The sequence below is a fragment of the Dreissena polymorpha genome, chromosome 2 (genome assembly GCF_020536995.1).
Source record: "Dreissena polymorpha isolate Duluth1 chromosome 2, UMN_Dpol_1.0, whole genome shotgun sequence".
Lineage (NCBI taxonomy): Eukaryota > Metazoa > Mollusca > Bivalvia > Myida > Dreissenidae > Dreissena > Dreissena polymorpha.
This window is the reverse complement of record NC_068356.1, coordinates 108251992-108273518: the sequence shown is the minus strand read 5'-3', so window position 1 is coordinate 108273518 and position 21527 is coordinate 108251992. Positions and strand designations below refer to the sequence as shown.

Genomic DNA, 21527 nt, shown 5'->3' with positions numbered 1-21527 from the left:
CCGTCCAACCATCGCACCAAAGAATCCCCCCCCCCCCACCACCCCCACCCTCCCCTCCCCCCATTTTTTTATATTTTTTTTGCATTTTTTTCGCATTTTTGGAAGATAATGAAATAAATGTCCACACCCCCAGACTATACACCCCTCTTCCCTCCACCCCTCCCTCCTTTGTGATTGAAAATGAGAGTCCCTTCACCTTTAAAAAGAAAATAGGTGAGCGGTCTGCACCCGCAAGGCGGTGCTCTTGTTGTACTCTGATATCAGGTTCAGGTATACAGGCAACATCCTATATCAATGTTTCTGCTACAGGTATTGAATTGAAACTTCACACATGTTTGGGGTGATTGTGTGAGCTCACTTACCAAGGTCCATAATTCTGACATACAATTTAACAGAATATTTCTCCTTTTTGTACTAAAACTCTTGTTCACATTTGAATTCTGAAATACTACATATTTCTATATTTAGCATGTGTATCCGTAGTTTTCGCCCTCTTAATGAATACGTCTACATTTTTTAGGTGAAACTTATTCAAAAACCAACATATTTTAAACGTAAATCTGTAGTTAAATGTGTGTTTTTTGAAATAGCAAAGAAAATGGCATTTAAATCGGCAATGTTTTGACAAAATACTGGCTAGACTTAGCTCCCTGTAGTAATCTCTATCATGTAAAATGTGTCTCATAATATCGGCCCTTCTGATTGGTTGCAAAGGTTTGTTATTATATGCATGTGCTTGCTCTATAAATATTATCTTAATGCAAAAACAAAAACTTTGTTCATATGTTTCTTAAAACAGTTTTACATTTTGTTCGCAAGTAAGTGACTTATAAAATAGAAGATTGGTCTCAATGATATCTTGGATGAGTTCGAAAATGGTAACCTTAGCTTGAAAAACATGGCTGCCAAGGGGTGGGGCTTTTAATGCCCCCTGTAGGGTGGCATATAGCAGTTGAACTGTCCGTCAGTCAGTATGTCAGTATGTGTGTATGTGTGTATGTCAGTATGTGTGTATGTCAGTCTGTCCGTCCGTCCAGAAAAAAAACGTTAACGTTGGCCATAACTTTTGCATTATTGAAGATAGAAACTTGATATTTAGCATGCATGTGCATCTCACGGAGCTGCACATTTTGAGTGGTGAAAGGTGAAGGTCAAGGTCATCCTTCAAGGTCAAATGTCTAATATATGGCGTCTGTCCGTCCAAAAACTTGAACATTGGCCATAACTTTTTCACTATTGAAGATAGCAACTTGATATTTGGCATGCATGTGTATCTCATGGAGCTGAACATTTTGAGTGGTAAAAGGTGAAGGTGAAGGTCATCCTTCAAGGTCAAATGTCAAATATATGGCGTCTGTCCATCCGAAAACTTTAACATTGGCCATAACTTTTTCAATATTAAAGATAGCAACTTGATATTTGGCATGCATGTGCATCTCACGGAGCTGCACATTTTGAGTGGTGAAAGGTGAAGGTCAAGGTCATCCTTCAAGGTCAAATGTCTAATATATGGCGTCTGTCCGTCCGTCCAAAAACTTTAACATTGGCCATAACTTTTTCACTATTGAAGATAGCAACTTCATATTTGGCATGCATGTGTATCTCATGGAGCTGAACATTTTGAGTGGTGAAAGGTGAAGGTCATCCTTTAAGGTCAAATAAATGGCGTCTGTCCGTCCGTCCAAAAACTTTAACATTGGCCATAACTTTTTATGTCCCCCACTATAGTAGTGGGGGACATATTGTTTTTGCCCTGTCTGTTGGTCTGTTGGTTGGTTGGTCTGTTGGTTGGTTTGCACCAACTTTAACATTTGCAATAACTTTTGCAATATTGAAGATAGCAACTTGATATTTGGCATGCATATGTATCTCATGGAGCTGCACATTTTGAGTGGTGAAAGGTCAAGGTCAAGGTCATCCTTCAAGGTCAAAGGTCAAATATATGGGTCAAAATTGCTCATTTAATGTACACTTTTGCAGTATTTCAATATTCAAGATAGCAACTTGATATTTGGCATGCATGTGTATCTCATGGAGCTGCACATTTTGAGTGGTGAAAGGTCAAGGTCAAGGTCATCCTTCAAGGTCAGATGTCAAATATATGTGGCCAAAATCGCTCATTTTATGAGTACTTTTGCAATATTGAAGATAGCAACTTGATATTTGGCATGCATGTGTATCTCATGGAGCTGCACATTTTGAGTGGTGAAAGGTCAAGGTCAAGGTCATCCTTCAAGGTCAGAGGTCAAATATATGTGGCCCAAATCGCTAATTTTATGAATACTGAAGATAGCAACTTGATATTTGGCATGCATGTGTATCTCATGGAGCTGCACATTTTAAGTGGTGGAAGGTCAAGGTCATCCTTCAAGGTCAAATATATGGGTCAAAATTGCTCATGCAATGTCACTTCTGCAATATTGAAGCTAGCAATTTTATATTTGAAATGCATGTGTATCTCATGGAGCTGCACATTTTGAGTGGTGAAGGGTCAAGGTCAAGGTCATCCTACAAGGTCAAACGTCATATAGGGGGACATTGTGTTTCACAAACGCATCTTGTTCAATATTGAAGATAGCAACTTAATATTTGGCATGCATGTGTATCTCATGAAGCTGCACGTTTTGAGTGGTGGAAGTTCAAGGTCAAGGTCATCGTTCAAGGTCAAAGGTAAAAAAAAATAATTTCAAAGCAGCGTTCACATGAAGCTGCACATTGTGAGTGGTGGAAGTTCAAGGTCAAGGTCATCCTTCAAGGTATAAGGTCAAAAAAAATATATTTTTTTCAAAGCGGCGTTCTCATGTTGCTGCACATTTTGAGTGGTGGAAGTTCAAGGTCAAGGTCATCCTTCAAGGTCAAAGGTCAAAAAAAAAAAAAATTATTTCAAAGCTTTGCAATAGGGGGCATTGTGTTTCTGACGAACACATCTCTTGTTTCCTTATATGGCTATATATGGCTATAGTTAAACCTTGTTAACACTCTAGAGGCCACATTTATTGTCTGATATTCATGAAACTTGGTCACAAGAATTGCCCCAATGATATCTTGGACGAGTTCAAAATTGTTCCAGTTGGTTGGAAAACATGGCTACCAGGGGGCGGGGCATTTTTCCGTATATGGCTATTGTAAAAACTTGTTAACACTTGTCACATTTATTGTGAAATCTTCATGAAACTTGGTCAGAATATTTCTTTTAATGATATTTTGTATGTGTACTCAAATGTATCCGGTCTGTTGAAAAACGTGGCCACCAGGGTGTTCACTATTCATGAATGTTGGTTAGAACATTTGTTCTTATGACATCTTGGGCTGCACAGAACAGGTCAGTTCCTTCAAATCTCAGGTGAGCGACTTTGGGGCTTTCAGGCCCTCTTGTTATTTTAGCACAATTACAAGGTAAGACCTGATATTTTAGACTGTATGACCTTTTTCAAACAGATACAAATTAAATATAAACTTTCTATTTTTACAGTCGCAGCCAGAAGCACCAAAAGGTATTTCTGTCCCCACAGTCGTTTCCTCATCTGCCATTCCCTTGACAACCATGCAACATGGCCCAGTCCTGGACTCTACACAGCTAATTACCCAGCTGAACTGCAGCACCAGCTTGGGCACCATCCCTGTGTATATCGCATACAGTGATGGTATGGAGGCACATACTTTTTGGTCAATCTGAATGTATTGTGGTATTGCTTGTAAATTCTTGCTTATTTGTTTACCATGTTCATACTTGTTAATTTAAGTCAAATCTTGCTATTGGTTTATTCGTCAATTAGTACGACTGGTTTATGCCTTCGATTTGAATCAAATATGATGTGTTTTGTATCTTTTGTTGTCTTTTAAATGAAATCCATAACTGTGCAGAAAAAAAAGCTAGACGTTTGCCATGACATTAGTATTATTTAACAAATGTAAACACTGTACCAGTGATGATTTAAGAGTGTGCAGATGAGATCAGCCATCTGGCCATGCAGCTGAAATCTCCAGTATACGGCATCCATCCAACCAGAGATTGTCCCCTCATGTCCCTACAGGCTCATACTGGATATATACTGCAGGTATCACCAGTATTCAATCTACTAGATACTAATGCTTCATGTCACTACAGCCGTTTTCTAGGTAGATAATGTAGGTATAAACATTAGCAACCTGTTAATTAAGGTCTTACATTTATTTCTGTTGTGCTCTTGCAATTTAATGATCAAACTGGCAATTAAATGTTTCACAAAACCACAGGATTGTTTACTTTTTTTACAGAATATTTGCCTGAACAATAACTATGAGCCATTCATTCTGATTGGTCACAAGTTTGGGTGTCCAGTTGCCATAGAGATGACTCTGCAACTGCAAGCAGCTGACCTCCCCTTGGTCAAGCACCTGGTCTGTATTGAGGGCTCCCATGCCCATGTGTCTGTGTCTGAGGAGGACATGATTGTGACGGGAGACAAGAAGACCGTCGGTGAAATGGAAACTGAGGCAATTAGGTCATTCCTGGCTGTCATGGGAGTAGATGAAATTTATAACAATATTGTGAGTAAGCATTTAGTGATTATAAACTTAAATGAAAAGTTTCAAATCTAAATTGACCAATTTTTCAATGGGTTAATTATTTCTTTAACATTATAAATAGAGGATATTTGTTCATGTCAGTGTAAGATCCTTTGTCATTTCACGAGTGATCATAGAAAATATATTTTTATGCCCCCCTTCGAAGAAGAGGGGGTATATTGTTTTGCACATGTCGGTCGGTCAGTAGGTCGGTCAGTAGGTCGGTCGGTCCGTCCACCAGATGGTTTCCGGATGATAACTCGAGAACGCTTAGGCCTAGGATCATGAAACTTCATAGGTACATTGATCATAACTGGCAGATGACCCCTATTGATTTTCAGGTCAAAGGTCAAGGTCACAGTGACTCTAATTAGTAAAATGGTTTCCGGATGATAACTCAAGAATGCTTATGCCTAGGATCATGAAACTTCATAGGTACATTGATCATGAGTGGCAGATGACCCCTATTGATTTTCAGGTCACTAGGTCAAAGGTCAAGGTCACAGTGACTTGAAACAGTAAAATGGTTTCCGGATGATCACTCAAGAATGCTTACGCCTAGGATCATGAAACTTCATAGGTACATTGATCATGACTGGCAGATGACCCCTATTGATTTTCTGGGACTAGGTCAAAGGTCAAGGTCACAGTGACTCGAAATAGTAAAATGGTTTCCGGATGATAACTCGAGAATGCTTACGCCTAGGATCATGAAACTTCATAGGTACATTGATCATGAGTGGCATATGACCCCTATTGATTTTCAGGTCACTAGGTCAAAGGTCAAGGTCACAGTGACTTGAAACAGTAAAATGGTTTCCGGATGATCACTCAAGAATGCTTACGCCTAGGATCATGAAACTTCATAGGTACATTGATCATAACTGGCAGATGACCCCTATTGATTTTCAGGTTACTTGGTCAAAGGTCAAGGTCACAGTGACTCTAAACAGTAAAATAGTTTCCGGATGTGAACTCAAGAATGCTTATGCCGAGGATCATGAAACTTCATAGGTACATTGATCATGACTGGCAGATGACCCCTATTGATTTTCAGGTCACTAGGTCAAAGGTCAAGGTCACAGTGACTCCAAACAATAAAATGGTTTCCAGGTGATAACTCAAGAATGCTTAGGCCTAGGATCATGAAACTTCATAGGAACATTGATCATGACTGGCAAATGACCCCTATTGATTTTCAGGTCACTAGGTCAAAGGTCAAGGTCACAGTGACTTGAAACAGTAAAATGGTTTCCGGATGATAACTCAAGAATGTTTACGCCTCGGATCATGAAACTTCAAAGGTACATTGATCATGACTGGCAGATGACCTCTATTGATTTTCAGGTCACTAGGTCAAAGGTCAAGGTCACAGTGACTTGAAACAATAAAATGGTTTCCGGATGATAATTCAAGAATGCTTAGGAGTAGCATCATGAAACTTCATAGGTACATTGATCATGACTGGCAGATGACCCCTATTGATTTTCTGGTCACTAGGTCAAAGGTCAAGGTCACAGTGACTCGAAACAGTAAAATGGTTTCCGGGTGATAACTCAAGAATACTTAGGCCTAGGATCATGAAACTTCATAGGTACATTTATCATGACTGGCAGATGACCCCTATTGATTTTCAGGTCACTAGGTCAAAGGTCAAGGTCACAGTGACATAAAACGTATTCACACAATGGCTGCCACTACAACTGACAGCCCATATGGGGGGGCATGCATGTTTCACAAACTGCCCTTGTTTTTTTTATGATCATGAGTGAAATAACAAACGATCTTAAACTTTCTTTTTCTTTTATGCCCCTTTTTCAAGAAAATAATTAACGTCATTAGTGTTTGCATCATCCTCCGCCGAAAGAAAAAGTCCAATATTTGATGGTTTACGAGTAAAAAAAGCTGAAAGGTTTTAACATTTTATTGCTCTTGTTAAAGTAAGCAAATAAAGTAAAGCATAAAATACTGCTAGTGTAAAAACATTTACTGAACAGTACATGTCCGTGATTGAAGTAGGTCAAACAAGGGAAGTAAATCTTGATATCATAATCTAAAAATAGAAAAAAGAGTTCCGAAAATTTATTTTCACCAGAGAAAGTATCAATTTGTTTACTTTCACTGCTGTTATTTCACTGCAGAAATGTCATATTTTATCATAAGGTATAAAAGAAATAAATGTATATCATCTTATCTTTTTATGCCCCCGGTAGGGTGGCATAAAGCAGTCAGTCTGTCCGTCTGTCCAAAAACTTTATTGACCATAACTTTTGCAATATTGAAGATAGCAACTTGATATTTGGCATGCATGTGTATCTCATGGAGCTGAACATTTTGAGTGGTGAAAGGTGAAGGCGAAGGTCATCCTTCAAGGTCAAATGTCAAATATATGGCGTCTGTCCATCAGAAAACTTTTACATTGGCCATAACTTTTTCAATATTGAAGATAGAAACTTGATATTTGGCATGCATGTGCATCTCACGGAGCTGCACATTTTGAGTGGTGAAAGGTGAAGGTCATCCTTCAAGGTCAAATGTCTAATATATGGCGTCTGTCCGTCCGTCCAAAAACTTTAACATTGGTCATAACTTTTTCACTATTGAAGATAGCAACTTGATATTTGGTATGCATGTGTATCTCATGGAGCTGCACATTTTGTATGGTGAAAGGTCAAGGTCATCCTTCAAGGTCAAAGGTAAAAAAAAAAATTCAAGGGAAGTAACAAGCTTTAAAGGGAGATAATTTTTATTTATCATTTGGCAGTTACAGATCATTTTTACAAGGGAAGTAATATTTTTTATTATATCCCTTTGCAAAATATTACTTCCCTTGTAAAAATGATCTGTACCTGCCAAATGATAATTTTTTTTAATTAATCAAAGCGGTGCAGTAGGGGGCATTGTATTTCTGACGAACACATCTCTTAATTAGTAATTTTCTATGAGTGTTTTTAGATTTGGCCTTGTCCTCCTGTCCTTCCTTCAATCAGATATTTTGTTTTTGCATGTAGCTTTAAACGTTTTATTGCTAGAGTAATGATCTTTACAAACAGATATGCCATCGTGAGTAATTGTGCATAGTCCATATTTGGGTTAAAATGGTGTTGAAATACCTGGACTGATGGCCCCTTTTTAGCACAAAAGAGAGACTTTTATAACTTGTATAGTGCCTACACAAAAGCATGTTATCTTATGATCAGGCACTGTGATCTAGAATTTCCTTTTTACCTGATAACTCACTTTCAGACAATGGATAGTCTAGATGATCTGAATGATGAAGCTCTTTTGGAGAAGATTCATGTAGCCATTAGGACCTCCGAACTGAAGAGTGTTCATAGAGTTGCCTCTCTTGATCTCAAAGAGGATCAACTCCAGGACATGCTGTATGCCTATGTGCAGCAGTACCAAAACATGTGTCTGTACCAACCTGACTCGGTCTCCAAGATAGGTGTAACCCTGATTAGGGGACGTCAGCCAACAGGAGCCAAAATACTAAGGGACTACTCACTTTCTAAGGTGAGATGTCTCTGGCTTCTGCTAGTTCTTACAAGAACAGTGCTTTCAATATTATATGCATTGAAGATCTGTGATAAGGTTAAAACATATATTATGTTACAAATCATAGTGACTATTAAGTTAAAGCTATTGTGAAATGAATAGAATTACTGAAATGTACTTATCATTGAGGCTGGCAATAAGCAAATGCACTTCTTTAAAAGTTGGATTATTGTACAAATTCTGCTGTACAATGTTTAATGGGAAAGGTCCGAGAAAATCAATTCCTCAATTTCACTGGTGTATTTGTTGTCACGGCTATTAGATATGTCTTGCAGGTATATGAGGATGGAGTGTCTGTGCACATCCTGAACACAGAGTGTGGGGGTCTGCTAGCCGGGGAGATGTGCAGCGAGGTGGCCAGTACCATCAATGCCATCATTGACAAGGTCAAGGTCACAGTGTGACTCCAGGATGTTAGGGCATGGACAGCTGACATAAACATCCTTACGTGACTTTGACTATTTGTTGCGTGAAAGCATGGTGGCAGATATTGTGTTACTTAGCACTTATTTATAACAACTTTACATGCTTCACCATTTCAGTCATCGTAAATTTGTACTTTGCCTAGTCAAAATAATTCGTAAAAAAACTTAATTATCATACACAAGTTCATGTTAATTTGGAAATAGTTAAATTTTCATGTTGCATGTGATTTTGATTGATATGTTTTTGGAATATTGATGTTTACATCGTCACTTTTAGAGTCTGGCTTTGAAGGTGGTGGGTCATTTAGATTTCTTCTGTAATTCTGACCATCCAATTTTTATGCTCCCCATATATATATATATATATGGGTAGCATATCGTTGCCAGTTTGTACTTCCGTACTTCCTTCTGTCACACTTTTGTTACAGTTTCCCATAGCGCCTTTAATATTTTACCGATCTCTTATATATTTGGCATGTAGGTACCTTGCATGGACCTCTACCTTTTGATGAGGTTTGAGGTCACTGGGGTCAAGGTCACCAAGGCTAATAATAGATTTTTCCGTCACATTTTTGTTACAGTTTCTCATAGCGCCTTCAATATTTAACCTATGTCTTACATATTTGGCATGTAGGTACTTTGCAAAGACCTCTACCTTTTGATGAGGTTTGACATTACTGGGGTCAAGGTCACCGAGGCTAATAATAGATTTTCTGTCACACTTTTTTTTACAGTTCCTCATAGCGCCTTCAATATTTTACCGATCTCTTGCATATTTGGCATGTAGGTACCTTGCATGGACCTCTACCTTTTGATGAGGTTTGATGTCACTGGGGTCAAGGTCACCAAGGCTTTTAATAGATTTTATCAAGGTCACACTTTGGTTACAGTTTCTCATAGCGCCTTCAATATTTGACCGATCTCTTATATATTTGGCATGTAGGTACCTTGCATGGACCTCTACCTTTTGACGAGGTTTGAGGTCACTGGGGTCAAGGTCACTGAGGCTAATAATAGATTTTCTCAAGGTCACGCTTTTTTTTCCACACAATTAACCCAAATATTGACAAAGCATTATTGGGGAGCATCCATCAGTTTTACTGATATCCTTATTTGTGTTGATCATAACTTAAATCGTATAAGTGTGACAGAGATATTAAATTTTGCAAATTTATTAGCAAGTATTTGTAGGTATTTGAAAAATACATTGCCTAATAGGGTGCCAAATGGCTAGTTCCGTTTCAGTATTTCATATTAGACACTCAAGCAGTTATTTCTATTACGGCATTAAATATACATTTCATGCCAAAATTTGTTTCAATCATTTACATCAATAAAACAATAAAAAATTACAAATTAAAAATATGTGTGCAAGTCTAAGAATTTCAAAGGTAACTCAGTAAAATGGGGCCCAAATGAAATAAAAACAATTAAAAGTGTATTTGTGTAATATTCGTTTTTGTTGGTTCATTGGTCTACATTGAATGTAGTTGCTGATTTGAAGAAAACAACAAACCTGACTATACCATGTAGTCAAATATTGAAAATGTCGTCACAAATGCATTGTTACATCCCTATGATTGTGTGTCTCAGACCTTAAGTACTGTTTTCATTCTGAGTTCTTGTACATTGATTTGTTCATAATCATAAAACATATGAGCCATTCTCATTAAAATATCAGCTCTTGTTGCTATAAATACAGTTAAAGTAGGAAACATTGCCACTACCTTCCATCCTATCAGCATAACATCTTGTCAAATAAAACTGAACAGCATGCTTTTGTTTGTGTTTATTTGCTGTCTACTCAAACATAGATAAATAACAGTATAAAAGTAACAGATGAGTAAACAGAGGGCAAGATGGGAAACAAAATAACAGAAATATGGCATGTAAAAGGACACCGAGGCAACAAGTCATCAAGAAGACTGCTTGAGCACATTATCTGATACTCCGGACATCATTTGAGGGCCCATATAACGCCGTTCATATACACAATACTTTAGAATAAAGACCAATGGTGAAACTTTTCTTTTTCATGAATATTAATCACATCTCAAATGATATCAGGCAAAGATTATCAATATACATGCTCATTGATAGATCTTCGCAGAAGTCAATGCTTATTAACAGATTGCTATTGAAAAATATTAAGATAGGCTATGTTGCTTTTCTTATATACAAATTGTTCTTCCACCTAATAATGTAGTTAAGGTGGTAAAACAAAAAAGTTATGACTCGACATAAACACGCTGTCAGAACATTACAAAGTTTAGAATAATATGTGCACATGGTGGGAAGGTTTGAGAATGTATTTACGAAAACTCTTGAGGGAAAACAAGTTTACAGATTGTTCTGTCATTTTTACATCAAGAAATTAGGAACACTTCTAACATGTTCAACATTTGACATCAGAAATGCTCAGTCTTACAAACAGCTCAAGCTTTCCTGTAGAAGCGTTGTGAACATGACTTGTGTGAGGATAGTACATGAAATCATTTCTATGCCCATTCGTTCCTGAAACGGTTTCAAGTAAGGTAGTTGTAAGTTGCGTTACGTTTAACTGTATTTTTTAACTGTTCTTGTTGCAAACTATACATTCTAAATTGAAACAAAAGGCCATGGAGTTCTAGCTGGAGTTAAGGTAATATAGTCAAATTTTTCCCAAAGACCTAGTTTTTGGACTCACTTGACACAGATTTGAGCATTTCCTGTGTTCCACCATGCCCTAAATGTTTTTTTTTGTAAGATTTGGAAAGTGACATAGTTTTTGGACGCATGTGAACCAGATTTGAACTCTTCCTAGATATTGTTAGCATTCTCACAAAGTTTCATCACTATAAAGTTATAAATGTGGCTATGAGAGTGTTAACAAGGTTTGTCTAACATTTGACCTAGTGACCCAGTTTTTGGACAAACGTTACCCAGGATTAATGTCAGCTTTGATATTGTAAAGATAAACATTCTGAAGTTCTATTAAGGTTGGGTGAAAATGTGGCCTCTAGTGCAATAGCAAGCTTAAATTTGGCGACACATGATGCCCTATGCCACGCTCTGTGCTTGGATGAGCTAAAAAATACAAATTTATAATATTGCAGATTGGAACAACTTGAACATTGTACATTGTTTTTTTTTCTGATGACATACCTGACAAAAATAAGTCCATAAGACAAGCAAGGATCATTCTGCCCTTGACTTTGGTTGACTTTTGTTTCCTTTTAACTATGGCACACAGGATTGGAATGTTACTGCATGATATGTTTCAAATGAACAGCCATGTCCTATGATTAAGTAACACATTTTACAACTGCTTATATAGGCACATAGATTATTTTGTATCAAAGATTTTCTTTTTCATCTAAAGCAGGCCAAAAACGCAATTGTAAGAACTAACACAACGTGCCAACTGCCTTTGATTAGACTTATAAGCAAAAAATGATTTCAATTAAATGATGTGATAAATTATCCAGTCAAATCACAAATGCCGTAGTTAAATTTACACAAATATCTTCTCAATAGTCTTAACAAAAAATATGCAAAAAACGCTGTAAACACTAAAGTTATTTATTTTGTGCACATTTAAATTAGACCATAATCATATTGTATTTACAATATATTCTGAAACATCTGATTTTCAAATGTTAAAGTAAAACAGAACATGTGTCTTTCTTGTCGAGACAAAAGGCATGGTAAGCACCAAACTGAGATCATTCAAAAACAGGGTTTTATTTCTTTTGCCTTTAAAGTTGCATGTAAAACTGAGGTTAAAATAATCCATTTTATGTATCTTAGACAGGACAAGAAAACACAAATGGCTAAAGTTGCCAAAAACAGTGAAATTGTTCGATTGATATAAAATGGTACAATTTTTTATATATATAATGTCATGAATATAAAGTGAGCATTTTAACAAACATTAGCCATGCCAACATACTCAACTATTCACTCTGTCCTGTGACATATACATGCTAGGTTTCACTTGAAAAACAGAATCTGTAGAATACTTAAATAGTTTTAGATGCATTGTAGATCCATGCAACTATTAACAGTATCTTAATACAGAATGGGCATACATGTATTTCTGCTGAAAAAAAACGGTCAGGTTTTGATCACTTATTATAAGACTCCAAAGACAAGTGTGAAGTTTCCATTGAGTAGCAATAGTATTTGCAGAGATATGCACATGTTGCACGCAATCCTTTCCCTGTGTTCTGCTGAAGACAAGTGGGTGAATGGTATAGCCCTAAATACTGGATACATAGTCAAGCTATGAAGTAAAACAACATAAGGTATAGCTCTAACAAACTGTTGAATAGTCACACTATAAAGCAACATGGCAGCAAAATCAGGCCATTATATAAAGTTAATTTCATAAACAAGGCTATGAAATTATAACAACATTAACACATCATAGACTTTTCTTCACATTTAACCACTGTTCTTAAAGGCTATACTGTTCAGATCGACTATCAAATGCTGATATTTTTGCAGAAAACAAAGCCACAAATGTTCAAAGTAAATGATGAATTTAAAGCATGTATATATTCAGACTATCAGGATATTGCACACCTATTGTACTCAGTCAATAAAAAAACAATTAACTATTGCACCAGCATAGTAAAAACAATCTGAAACACCCATACAGTTGTTTAAAATATGAACAATTCTAATCATCAACAAAAATAATATGTGGTTTGATTTTCAGTAATAATTCCTTGCTCACAAGGATAAGACCAATTTCTAGCACACAATCTACAATTCTAAAATGAAAGACTAGTTTTAAAATATCTTCAAACCATAACAAGCACAACACATAAACAGAGAGATTTAGTGGTTCAACATTGTATGATGACTGTGTTTTTTTAACCAAAGTTCTAGAAAACTGAATTCTAACCAAACAATGCCGTTAAGTCATTCGATGATTCCCCCACATCGGTTCCAAATATTATTTTATTTAAACACTGTATTGATGCAATAATATTATTTGACATGCCATGCAATTGGAACACCTCTTGCTTGTTTAACCTTCCTAGCTTTAAATATTCAATAATCAGCAAATGACAACTATGTATTAATTTTGTTCCCCTGGACTAGCAATCATGGCGTTAAACATGTCTTGAACACACTTCATGTCCTGGTTCTGTACAAAAAACATGTATGGTACAGCATAAAAAGGCACTGTGCATGAACACGGTGTACATTGTGCATCACAACTTACATAACACAGAGGGTTAACTGTTAACTATCAGGTCAAATACAGGTAAGATATCTGACACCTAGTTGATGACAACATTGAAACAACGCACACAATACTTAAACATTTGGAATGTGCATTTCAAGAAACATAATGATATTTACCAGATCTATAATACTTTGGATTTGCTTAAGTTTCTTGCAACCAGGTTAAGTCTCAATAACAAAGTAAATAGTAGTGTCAGATCATATCCAGGAAATGGATGTGTAATAATCCATAGGCCAACATTTGCAAGGGCTAATTCCAACAATAATGGTTTTCAATTTGGGTAATCTGATGGTCCCTTATCATAGATGTTAGACCGCTCCATGATTTATACCCTAGATTTGTAGGGGTCCACAAATCACACTTTCAGAAATTCACATGGTTAAATATACAAGTACACTATATGAATGCATATTGTTTAACCCTTTGCATGCTGAGAAATTTGCCGTCTGCTGAATTTCTAAAATTAGCATTTTCTTCCATTTTTTTCAAAGAATACTATCAGAATAGCTAACAGTTTGGATCCTGATGAGACGCCACATTCTGCCGCGTCTCATCTTGATCCAAACTGTTTGCAAAGGCCTTCGAAATTCGGTTCCAGCACTGAAAGAGTTAAACAGAAATCAGAGGCTTACATAAACATAACTTGTAAAGAGCAGTGGATAATACATGTACACTACAGCAATATGCATAATAGAGAAGTAACATAAAACAAACATTTTGGCAAGAGAATTTCCTAGGAATTCCACAACAGGTGGGAATGATTCTAAATAACTAATTTCTATTTTACACATTAAACATAAAAATGTATCATGTAATGGTTTGCATAACTTAGATTCCCTTACAATCGTCTAATATAAATTGTACATGCATTTGCTTTCTTTATATTACTTATTATTTACCTATTCTAATAAATACCATAAAAACTAAATTGTTTTAAGTGATTATAAGAACATATAACAAATTATAGAAATCATTTAGCAGGAAAATGGAATGTAATTTGTTACCTTATGACTTTTTGCACCTTGGTGTGAATTTCACACTTCATTTCATGCTATATTGAAAGGGTTTGAGAACAGCAGTCAACAGTAACTTGATAATTTCATCCTTTGTAGAGTGAAGAGATAACATTCCATTAAGGTTATAACAAACGAAGAATAGTTTGGCCCAAAGTTTCAACAACAGTTTTTGCCTGGGTCCCCGCGACTCTTGGCAATTAAGTGTCAGCTGTATTAGAAAAAAAAACTTCCTCTACACTTGCATTGTTTAAAAGTTCAAATATTGAGGGTAGGCTGTGAACCTTATGATCCGATCTAGAACTATTCCTCAAATGTGATCAGATCTAGAACTATTCCTCAGATGTGATCAGATCTAGAACTATTCCTCATATGTGATCAGATCTAGAACTATTCCTCATATGTGATCAGATCTAGAACTATTCCTCAGATGTGATCAGATCTTAACCTATTCCTCAGATGTGATCAGATCTAGAACTACTCCTCAGGTAAACCAGTTGTACACCCAACCCTCGGACGCCATCCAGTGCATAGTCAGGTTGTATTAACAGTAAGAGAATGAATTACAGATCTATCTACAAATGTAAAACAAAGTAGGATTTAGCTTTCCCTTATAACAATATTCCAAATTTTACCACCTCAGGAAATATTCTGAGTGTGCTTAGCTAAGAAACTTTGTATCAACAGCTATCAAATACAATAATATTGCAAGTGTGACATTAGTAATTACTGGTAAATCTTTTTCAATGCTGGTTATTTTACTTATTAATGGTGTCACAAATATTGCACAATCATAAAAGAGACAAGAGGTATACATAGTAAAGAAACAGAGGTATACATAGTACAAACAAGTATTACCTGCACTATCATTTACATGTAAGAATACAACAACGGCCTAAAGTGACACTTCATTGCAAACTAGTATTCAATCAGATACATACACAAATAAAACAGACGCCTAAAAGACACTTCATTGTAATCTAGTATTCAAATACATACATACAAAAAACAGACGCCTAAGTGACATTTTTTGAAAACTAGTATTCTATCAGATACACAAACAACAAACAGAGGCCTAATTGACACTTCATTGCAAACTATAATCAATCATTCTCATCTTATCCCATTACAAAATTAATGTATTTTCATTGTTCCCTTACAACAGACTTCAGTGAGAAACTGTTGCAACTGCTTATCATATTTATATCAGATACAATAGGTCAACCTTAACCCTTTGCATGCTGGGAAATTTGTCGTCTGCTAAAATGTTGTCTGCTGAATTTCTTAAATTAGCATTTCTTCGATTTTTTCCAAAGAATACTATAAGAATAGCAAACAGTTTGGATCCTGATGAGACGCCATAGAAGACACCACGTTCTATGGCGTCTCATCTGGATCCAAACTGTTTGCAAAGGCCTTCAAAATTCGGTTCCAGCACTGAAAGAGTTAAAATGTTCTTTTCTCTGCATGTTTAAAAAAAAATCTCTTGTTGATGTTAAATTAACATTCATATTTCAACCGTGATTTCTGACCAATTGATTACAAAAGTTCTCAAACTAAAAATAAAGTACCATCTTAAAATATAGACCATTTTAAATTTTAAACGTTTGAACGTTTATTCCATTGAAATAATATTTCACACATAGTTCCTTTCAACAAATGTTCATGGTCATTGGACCAATTTATTCTCTATACAGCTGGACCCAGTTGCCCATAGTTTAACCTTTCGTTCATGTAACCATGGCGTAGTTTTGGATACAGATTTATTTTCTTGACAAGCGCAAAGTTTACTTTAAAGGCTTAAATTTGCTGACCTGGTTATTACTTTGTGCTAATACTGTTCAGTGACACATTTTGCCAATAATATCAAGTTGGCATGAACTCCACTATAAAATTACTTTATGATGATTTTGGTCAATGTTGATTTCACTGAAGATTATCAAAGCCATGTGCATTAGTACAATAAACATGGTGATCATTAACCATTAAGAGTGTTATGAGCTACTAGGCCCAGGTGTCGGCCTCCATGCTGGTTTCAGCTGTCTATGACTCCCCCTCCCAGGGTGTCACCACGTTTGTGCGCGGGACATTGAGGGGGATGCACTGCGCCACATGCTCTGACTTCCTGGCTGCATCTGTGGTGCTGGTAGAAGTGTAGGAGGACCGGGGGACCTCAAGGTTGCTACGCCGACGAGGATCACTGCCTATGGCTACCTTGCCTTCAAGGTCATTTGTACGCCGCCGCAGAGATGGGGAATTTGACGACCTAAATATAGCAGAGTTCAATGAACAATGAACGGCATTTTAAGGATATAGATCGCAATTGATTGCTGAGTGTGAATCTGACACAAGGCAGTACAAGAGACAAATATATCCCTTGCCATTATTTTTTTTTTACATTTAAAGTGATAACCTTGATTTTGAATTAGCATGACTGACTTGAGGTATCTGCACATCAAATCACTGTCAACATTACTAGGATATATTGCATTGTGACTCAGTTTGAACTTTTTATAAACATACACTGAACAGCATTTTAAGCATATGTCGAGTGTCCAATAGTTAAAACAAACATGTACATGTATATAATAGAAAGGTTAGCTTTACAACAACCTACAATTCTTGGACAGCATTTAAAGGATATATTGGATTTTTCCAAAACCTGATTATGAAATAACATAATTATAGAACAGAAACTCAAGTTTTACAAGTAAGGTTCAACAGAGCAGGACCAATAAATACAAATTTCTGGATATATAGGATTATTGTTAAATTGTTGTATTTGCTAAACATATTTTATATCAGATACAATTGTTTAACAATAAACGTTTGACATAAATTAAGATGAAGACATCAACCACCTACATATAACACAGCACACCACAGTGTTCTTAGAATAACTTAAATGAAATCAATGGAAAGGGTTCAGACGGAACTTGCTGTATCAGCCTACTGTATATAAGATACAGTAGTTGCATGTTTAACCATTGAAAAACAACATACTTATAAAAACCATACCAATATTGTCTGCCTCAAAAATATTGGAAAATATTTATACTTATATATATTTATACTTTAACATACCTACAATATTAAATCAGTTAGAGTAACCATTAATGATATTATGAACTAAGCTAATACATGTATATATAACTCAACTACATTTGAAAGGGTCAAATACAATTTTTGGGGGGGGGGGGGTTATGATAACTAGTATATTTTAGAGGGTCAAAGACACTAGCTTGTAACACTTGAACAAATTCGCGAATTTACATGTAAGTTCAAAGAACGTGCTATGGTTTCAGAGGATTGAATGCACAAATTACATAGTATATAGTAAATTTAATTGTATACCTGTTTAAAATTGAAATAAGTGCATTTTAAAAATGCATTATGCACCTTCAAATTGTTTTAGGGTAGGGAAACTTAAAACATACTCAACTATTGTGAAAGGATTTATTGAAGTATCGATTTGTAATTAAATGGCAGGCTGAACTTTCATATCCCACAAGTATTCTTTATCTACACAAATTTCTATTTTATGACGGTGAACAATCATAACTGTTTGGTATTATATTTGTATATGTATGCACATAACTTTGGTGGGCTACAGCTTGTAGTTTATTTTGATAGGGATACTGTACATTTTACTTTTTTCCCTCATATTGTTTGTATTAATAAGGCATAATTATTATAATTATGCTTATAGATGCCAATAAAACTGATAAGAAGTATTATATATTCTATAAATAAACAATATTTGTGGCTTTTTATAACATGAGATGATATTGACTGAAGTATATTTTTGTACCAAGGAGGTGGCATGACACACAAACCAAATGTTTTTTATGACAAGGTAACAGGTCTTCATTTTTTCAAAAAGAATGTCTTCTTGATAGAACATGATAAAACACGCTTGTGATTATGACTACCAGCCTGCTATTGCCTTGCAAGTAAAATAAGCAGTAGGTATTACTTTTAAAACTGGGTATTATTCCACATATACTTTGCAATATACAAGTACTGACAATCACAAACACACAATACAACATGCAAATTCACAATGATTGCTACCATGGAAAGCTCAGGACAACTAGGCATCCTTTTATTTGATTACTTACATATTTAAATAATAAAGTATTGTTTCAAGTATTGTCTAACCATTATCATTATTAACAAAACTTTAAACTAGTAATACATGTAGCAAGGAAACAACAAAAGTGTCCTGATAAGCCATAGGACGAAATGGTCTGATTGCTATCAATACAAACTTTCCACCTTAACTACATGATCGCTGAAAGGAAACTTCTTTTAATAAAAAATACAATACAAGCCTAAAGTGTCGTCACTTATAAGCTTCTTATAAGCTTGTGCAAATTGTTTCCCAAAGCGTGGCCCCACCCCCTATCCCATTTCATTTCCCAGTTGTATGTTCCAATAGCCTATAAACCATTTAATCAGAATTATTTTTATAACTGAGTTTATTCATCATTAACACTTAACATGGTGTGCCATTTGCTCTTTTCAGATTAATAGATTTAAAGTAAATTCTGTCATATTTGAGTAAATTGCAACGAAAGTTCGCATTAATATGACTGAATATTATTTAATGTGAATCTTTAACATGGGAGTCATTTACAGTAAAAAGTGCGGCTTTCATGGAGTTTCAGTTTTACAGAAACAAACAAGGGTGGACACATGAGGAAGCCAGGTGAAGTAATAGCATGTAACCTGCAACCAAGGGACACAACTGCAGGTGAAGATAGCATGTAACCTGCAACCAAGGGACACAACTGTACCTACCCTGTGTATGATCCCATGTATATACTGCTGTCAGAGCCTACATATGACGTTCTGGTAAAATCAAAACAAACATTTCTCAACACTTAACAGAAAATATTTGAATAACACATGGAAATAGTGATTAAAAAAACATTATAAAACAATATTTTTGTCTGGTATTTCTACGTTTAATTCCATTCAAAACATGCATGATTTACATGCTAAAAGACAGAAGCTATTGTTAAACAACTGTTGAATAGACTAAACCAACTGTTACACATGCATCAACATTTACAGAAATTGAAAACGCAAGCTCATACTGTTGCCTCTGCACACAAAGGGCAGGGGTGTAAAATTAGTATCATCCACTCAAATTATACTTAAATTTTGCTTCACGTGAATACGATATCCGAAATACTTGCCCCATCGGGTGACCCTATTTTCAGATCAGTCAGCTCTATGTCACACATGCTTGTCTTGTAGCCCCATGATTTTAAACTGTCATCATATGACACTATATAAAGTGTTGATCATCATGATCAGAACAATAACCAGTCAATTTGTGTATGTATTAGGATAATATTTCACAAGATATATTTTCCCACAAAATTTCAAAACAGCTGGAAATTGCCAATTTATTTAGAGTTTAAACACGTTTTGGTACAGGTTTATGTGAAAAAAAGAAGCTAAGGGCAACCATGAAGTAACAGCAACCTGATTTTGCCAGCTGAAATCTTATAAGGCGGGTTTAAATTTGTACACTCCTGTCTTGGGGCAAAACAACAAAGTAATGTTTCAGGAATCACCTTAAACCCCAGCCTACCTAACAATTAAAGTTCCCGCCAGAAACACACAATACATTTCCTTTAGGCCCCAATGCCACCTTACCCACCTAACAGCAGTTTTGGGCTTGTCATCGAGCTCCTTGAGGTTTCCCGTGCTGTATGAGTGGTAAGCAGGGCCGCCAACAAGCTCCCCCTCCACCCCCCCACCATCACTGGACGCACTGCCTCGACGCTGCACCTGAGGGCTAGGAGCCTTCTTACGGTTACTACCAAAGTTGAAAAACCTGCAGCGAAACGCATGTAGACTTGTAAGCAGTATAGGAAAAACCTGCAGCGAAACGCATGTAGACCAGAAAGCAGTATATGAAAAACCTGCAGTGAAACGCATGTAGACCAGTTAGCAGTATATGAAAAACCTGCAGCAAAACGCATGTAGACCAGTAAGCAGTATATGAAAAACCTGAAGCAAAACGCATGTAGACCAGTAAGCAGTATATGAAAAACCTGCAGCAAAATGCATGTAGACCAGTAAGCAGTACATGAAAAGCAAGGGGTTAATTTTGTAACAGCTTTGGTTATATATACAACTTTGGTTATATATACAGCCCCACATTGTAACATACAATGTGGGGCTGCCTGGCTGTCACTATAATGCCATAGGTCCCTCAGTGAGGTTTACTGTTGTATTATTTAAAATAATTTACTTTTATATTAAGATACATTCTTACAACAATTAGTACAATAAGTACATACGGGTTACTATAACATAATAAACACACTTATCTTAATGAAGCAACTAATAGAGACATAACACATAATAACTGACCTTTTCTTGGTGAAGACAGACTGTGATCGTTCAATAAGCAGCTTGTACTGATCAGAGCGGAGGAATCTCACATAGCTGTCCTTCTTCATGAGAGCATAGACATGCTCCATGGCTGGCTGGAATATGTACCTGCATGGAACACACGTGGGGTGAGATGGGCTTATTAAAAACACCTCCTCTGTATTGCAAGTGCTTTTTCTCAATTTTTATTCTTATTGTTTAAAAAACAAAAAAAGAAACAAGAAATGTGTTTGTCAGAAACACTATCTTCTGCGCCGCTTTGACTGTTTTTTTTTTTACCTTTGACCTTGAAGGATGACCTTGACCTTCCACCACTCAAAATGTGCAGCT

At 36.0% G+C, this 21527-nt stretch overlaps 2 protein-coding genes and 1 long non-coding RNA gene across 8 annotated transcripts in view; 2 read left to right on the top strand and 1 right to left on the bottom strand.

The window, feature by feature from the left end:
• LOC127868396 (fatty acid synthase-like) overlaps positions 1-10305 on the top strand; it is an 84808-nt gene extending 74503 nt beyond the window's left edge. The window contains exons 29-33 of the mRNA XM_052410146.1: positions 3473-3644; positions 3940-4058; positions 4258-4530; positions 7795-8064; positions 8382-10305. Of these exons, the coding sequence (XP_052266106.1) occupies positions 3473-3644; positions 3940-4058; positions 4258-4530; positions 7795-8064; positions 8382-8510 (963 nt within the window). The 3' untranslated portion in view covers positions 8511-10305. The remainder of the gene's footprint in view (positions 1-3472; positions 3645-3939; positions 4059-4257; positions 4531-7794; positions 8065-8381) is intronic.
• LOC127868434 (uncharacterized) lies at positions 4583-6212 on the top strand. The gene is made up of 2 exons (XR_008044124.1): positions 4583-5626; positions 6062-6212. It is a non-coding gene; the product is annotated as an uncharacterized LOC127868434 (long non-coding RNA).
• A 2-nt stretch (positions 10306-10307) lies between the features above and the next one.
• LOC127868406 (regulator of G-protein signaling 6-like) overlaps positions 10308-21527 on the bottom strand; it is a 66010-nt gene continuing 54790 nt past the window's right edge. For 2 of the 6 annotated variants that reach the window (XM_052410174.1, XM_052410172.1), the window contains 4 exons: positions 21177-21305; positions 20458-20634; positions 19587-19637; positions 10308-17049 (listed from right to left, as the gene is read on the bottom strand). In XM_052410174.1, the coding sequence (XP_052266134.1) occupies positions 16827-17049; positions 19587-19637; positions 20458-20634; positions 21177-21305 (580 nt within the window). In that variant the 3' untranslated portion in view covers positions 10308-16826. The remainder of the gene's footprint in view (positions 17050-19586; positions 19638-20457; positions 20635-21176; positions 21306-21527) is intronic. The other 4 variants (XR_008044112.1, XR_008044113.1, XM_052410173.1 and 1 more) reach the window with 4 other exon arrangements.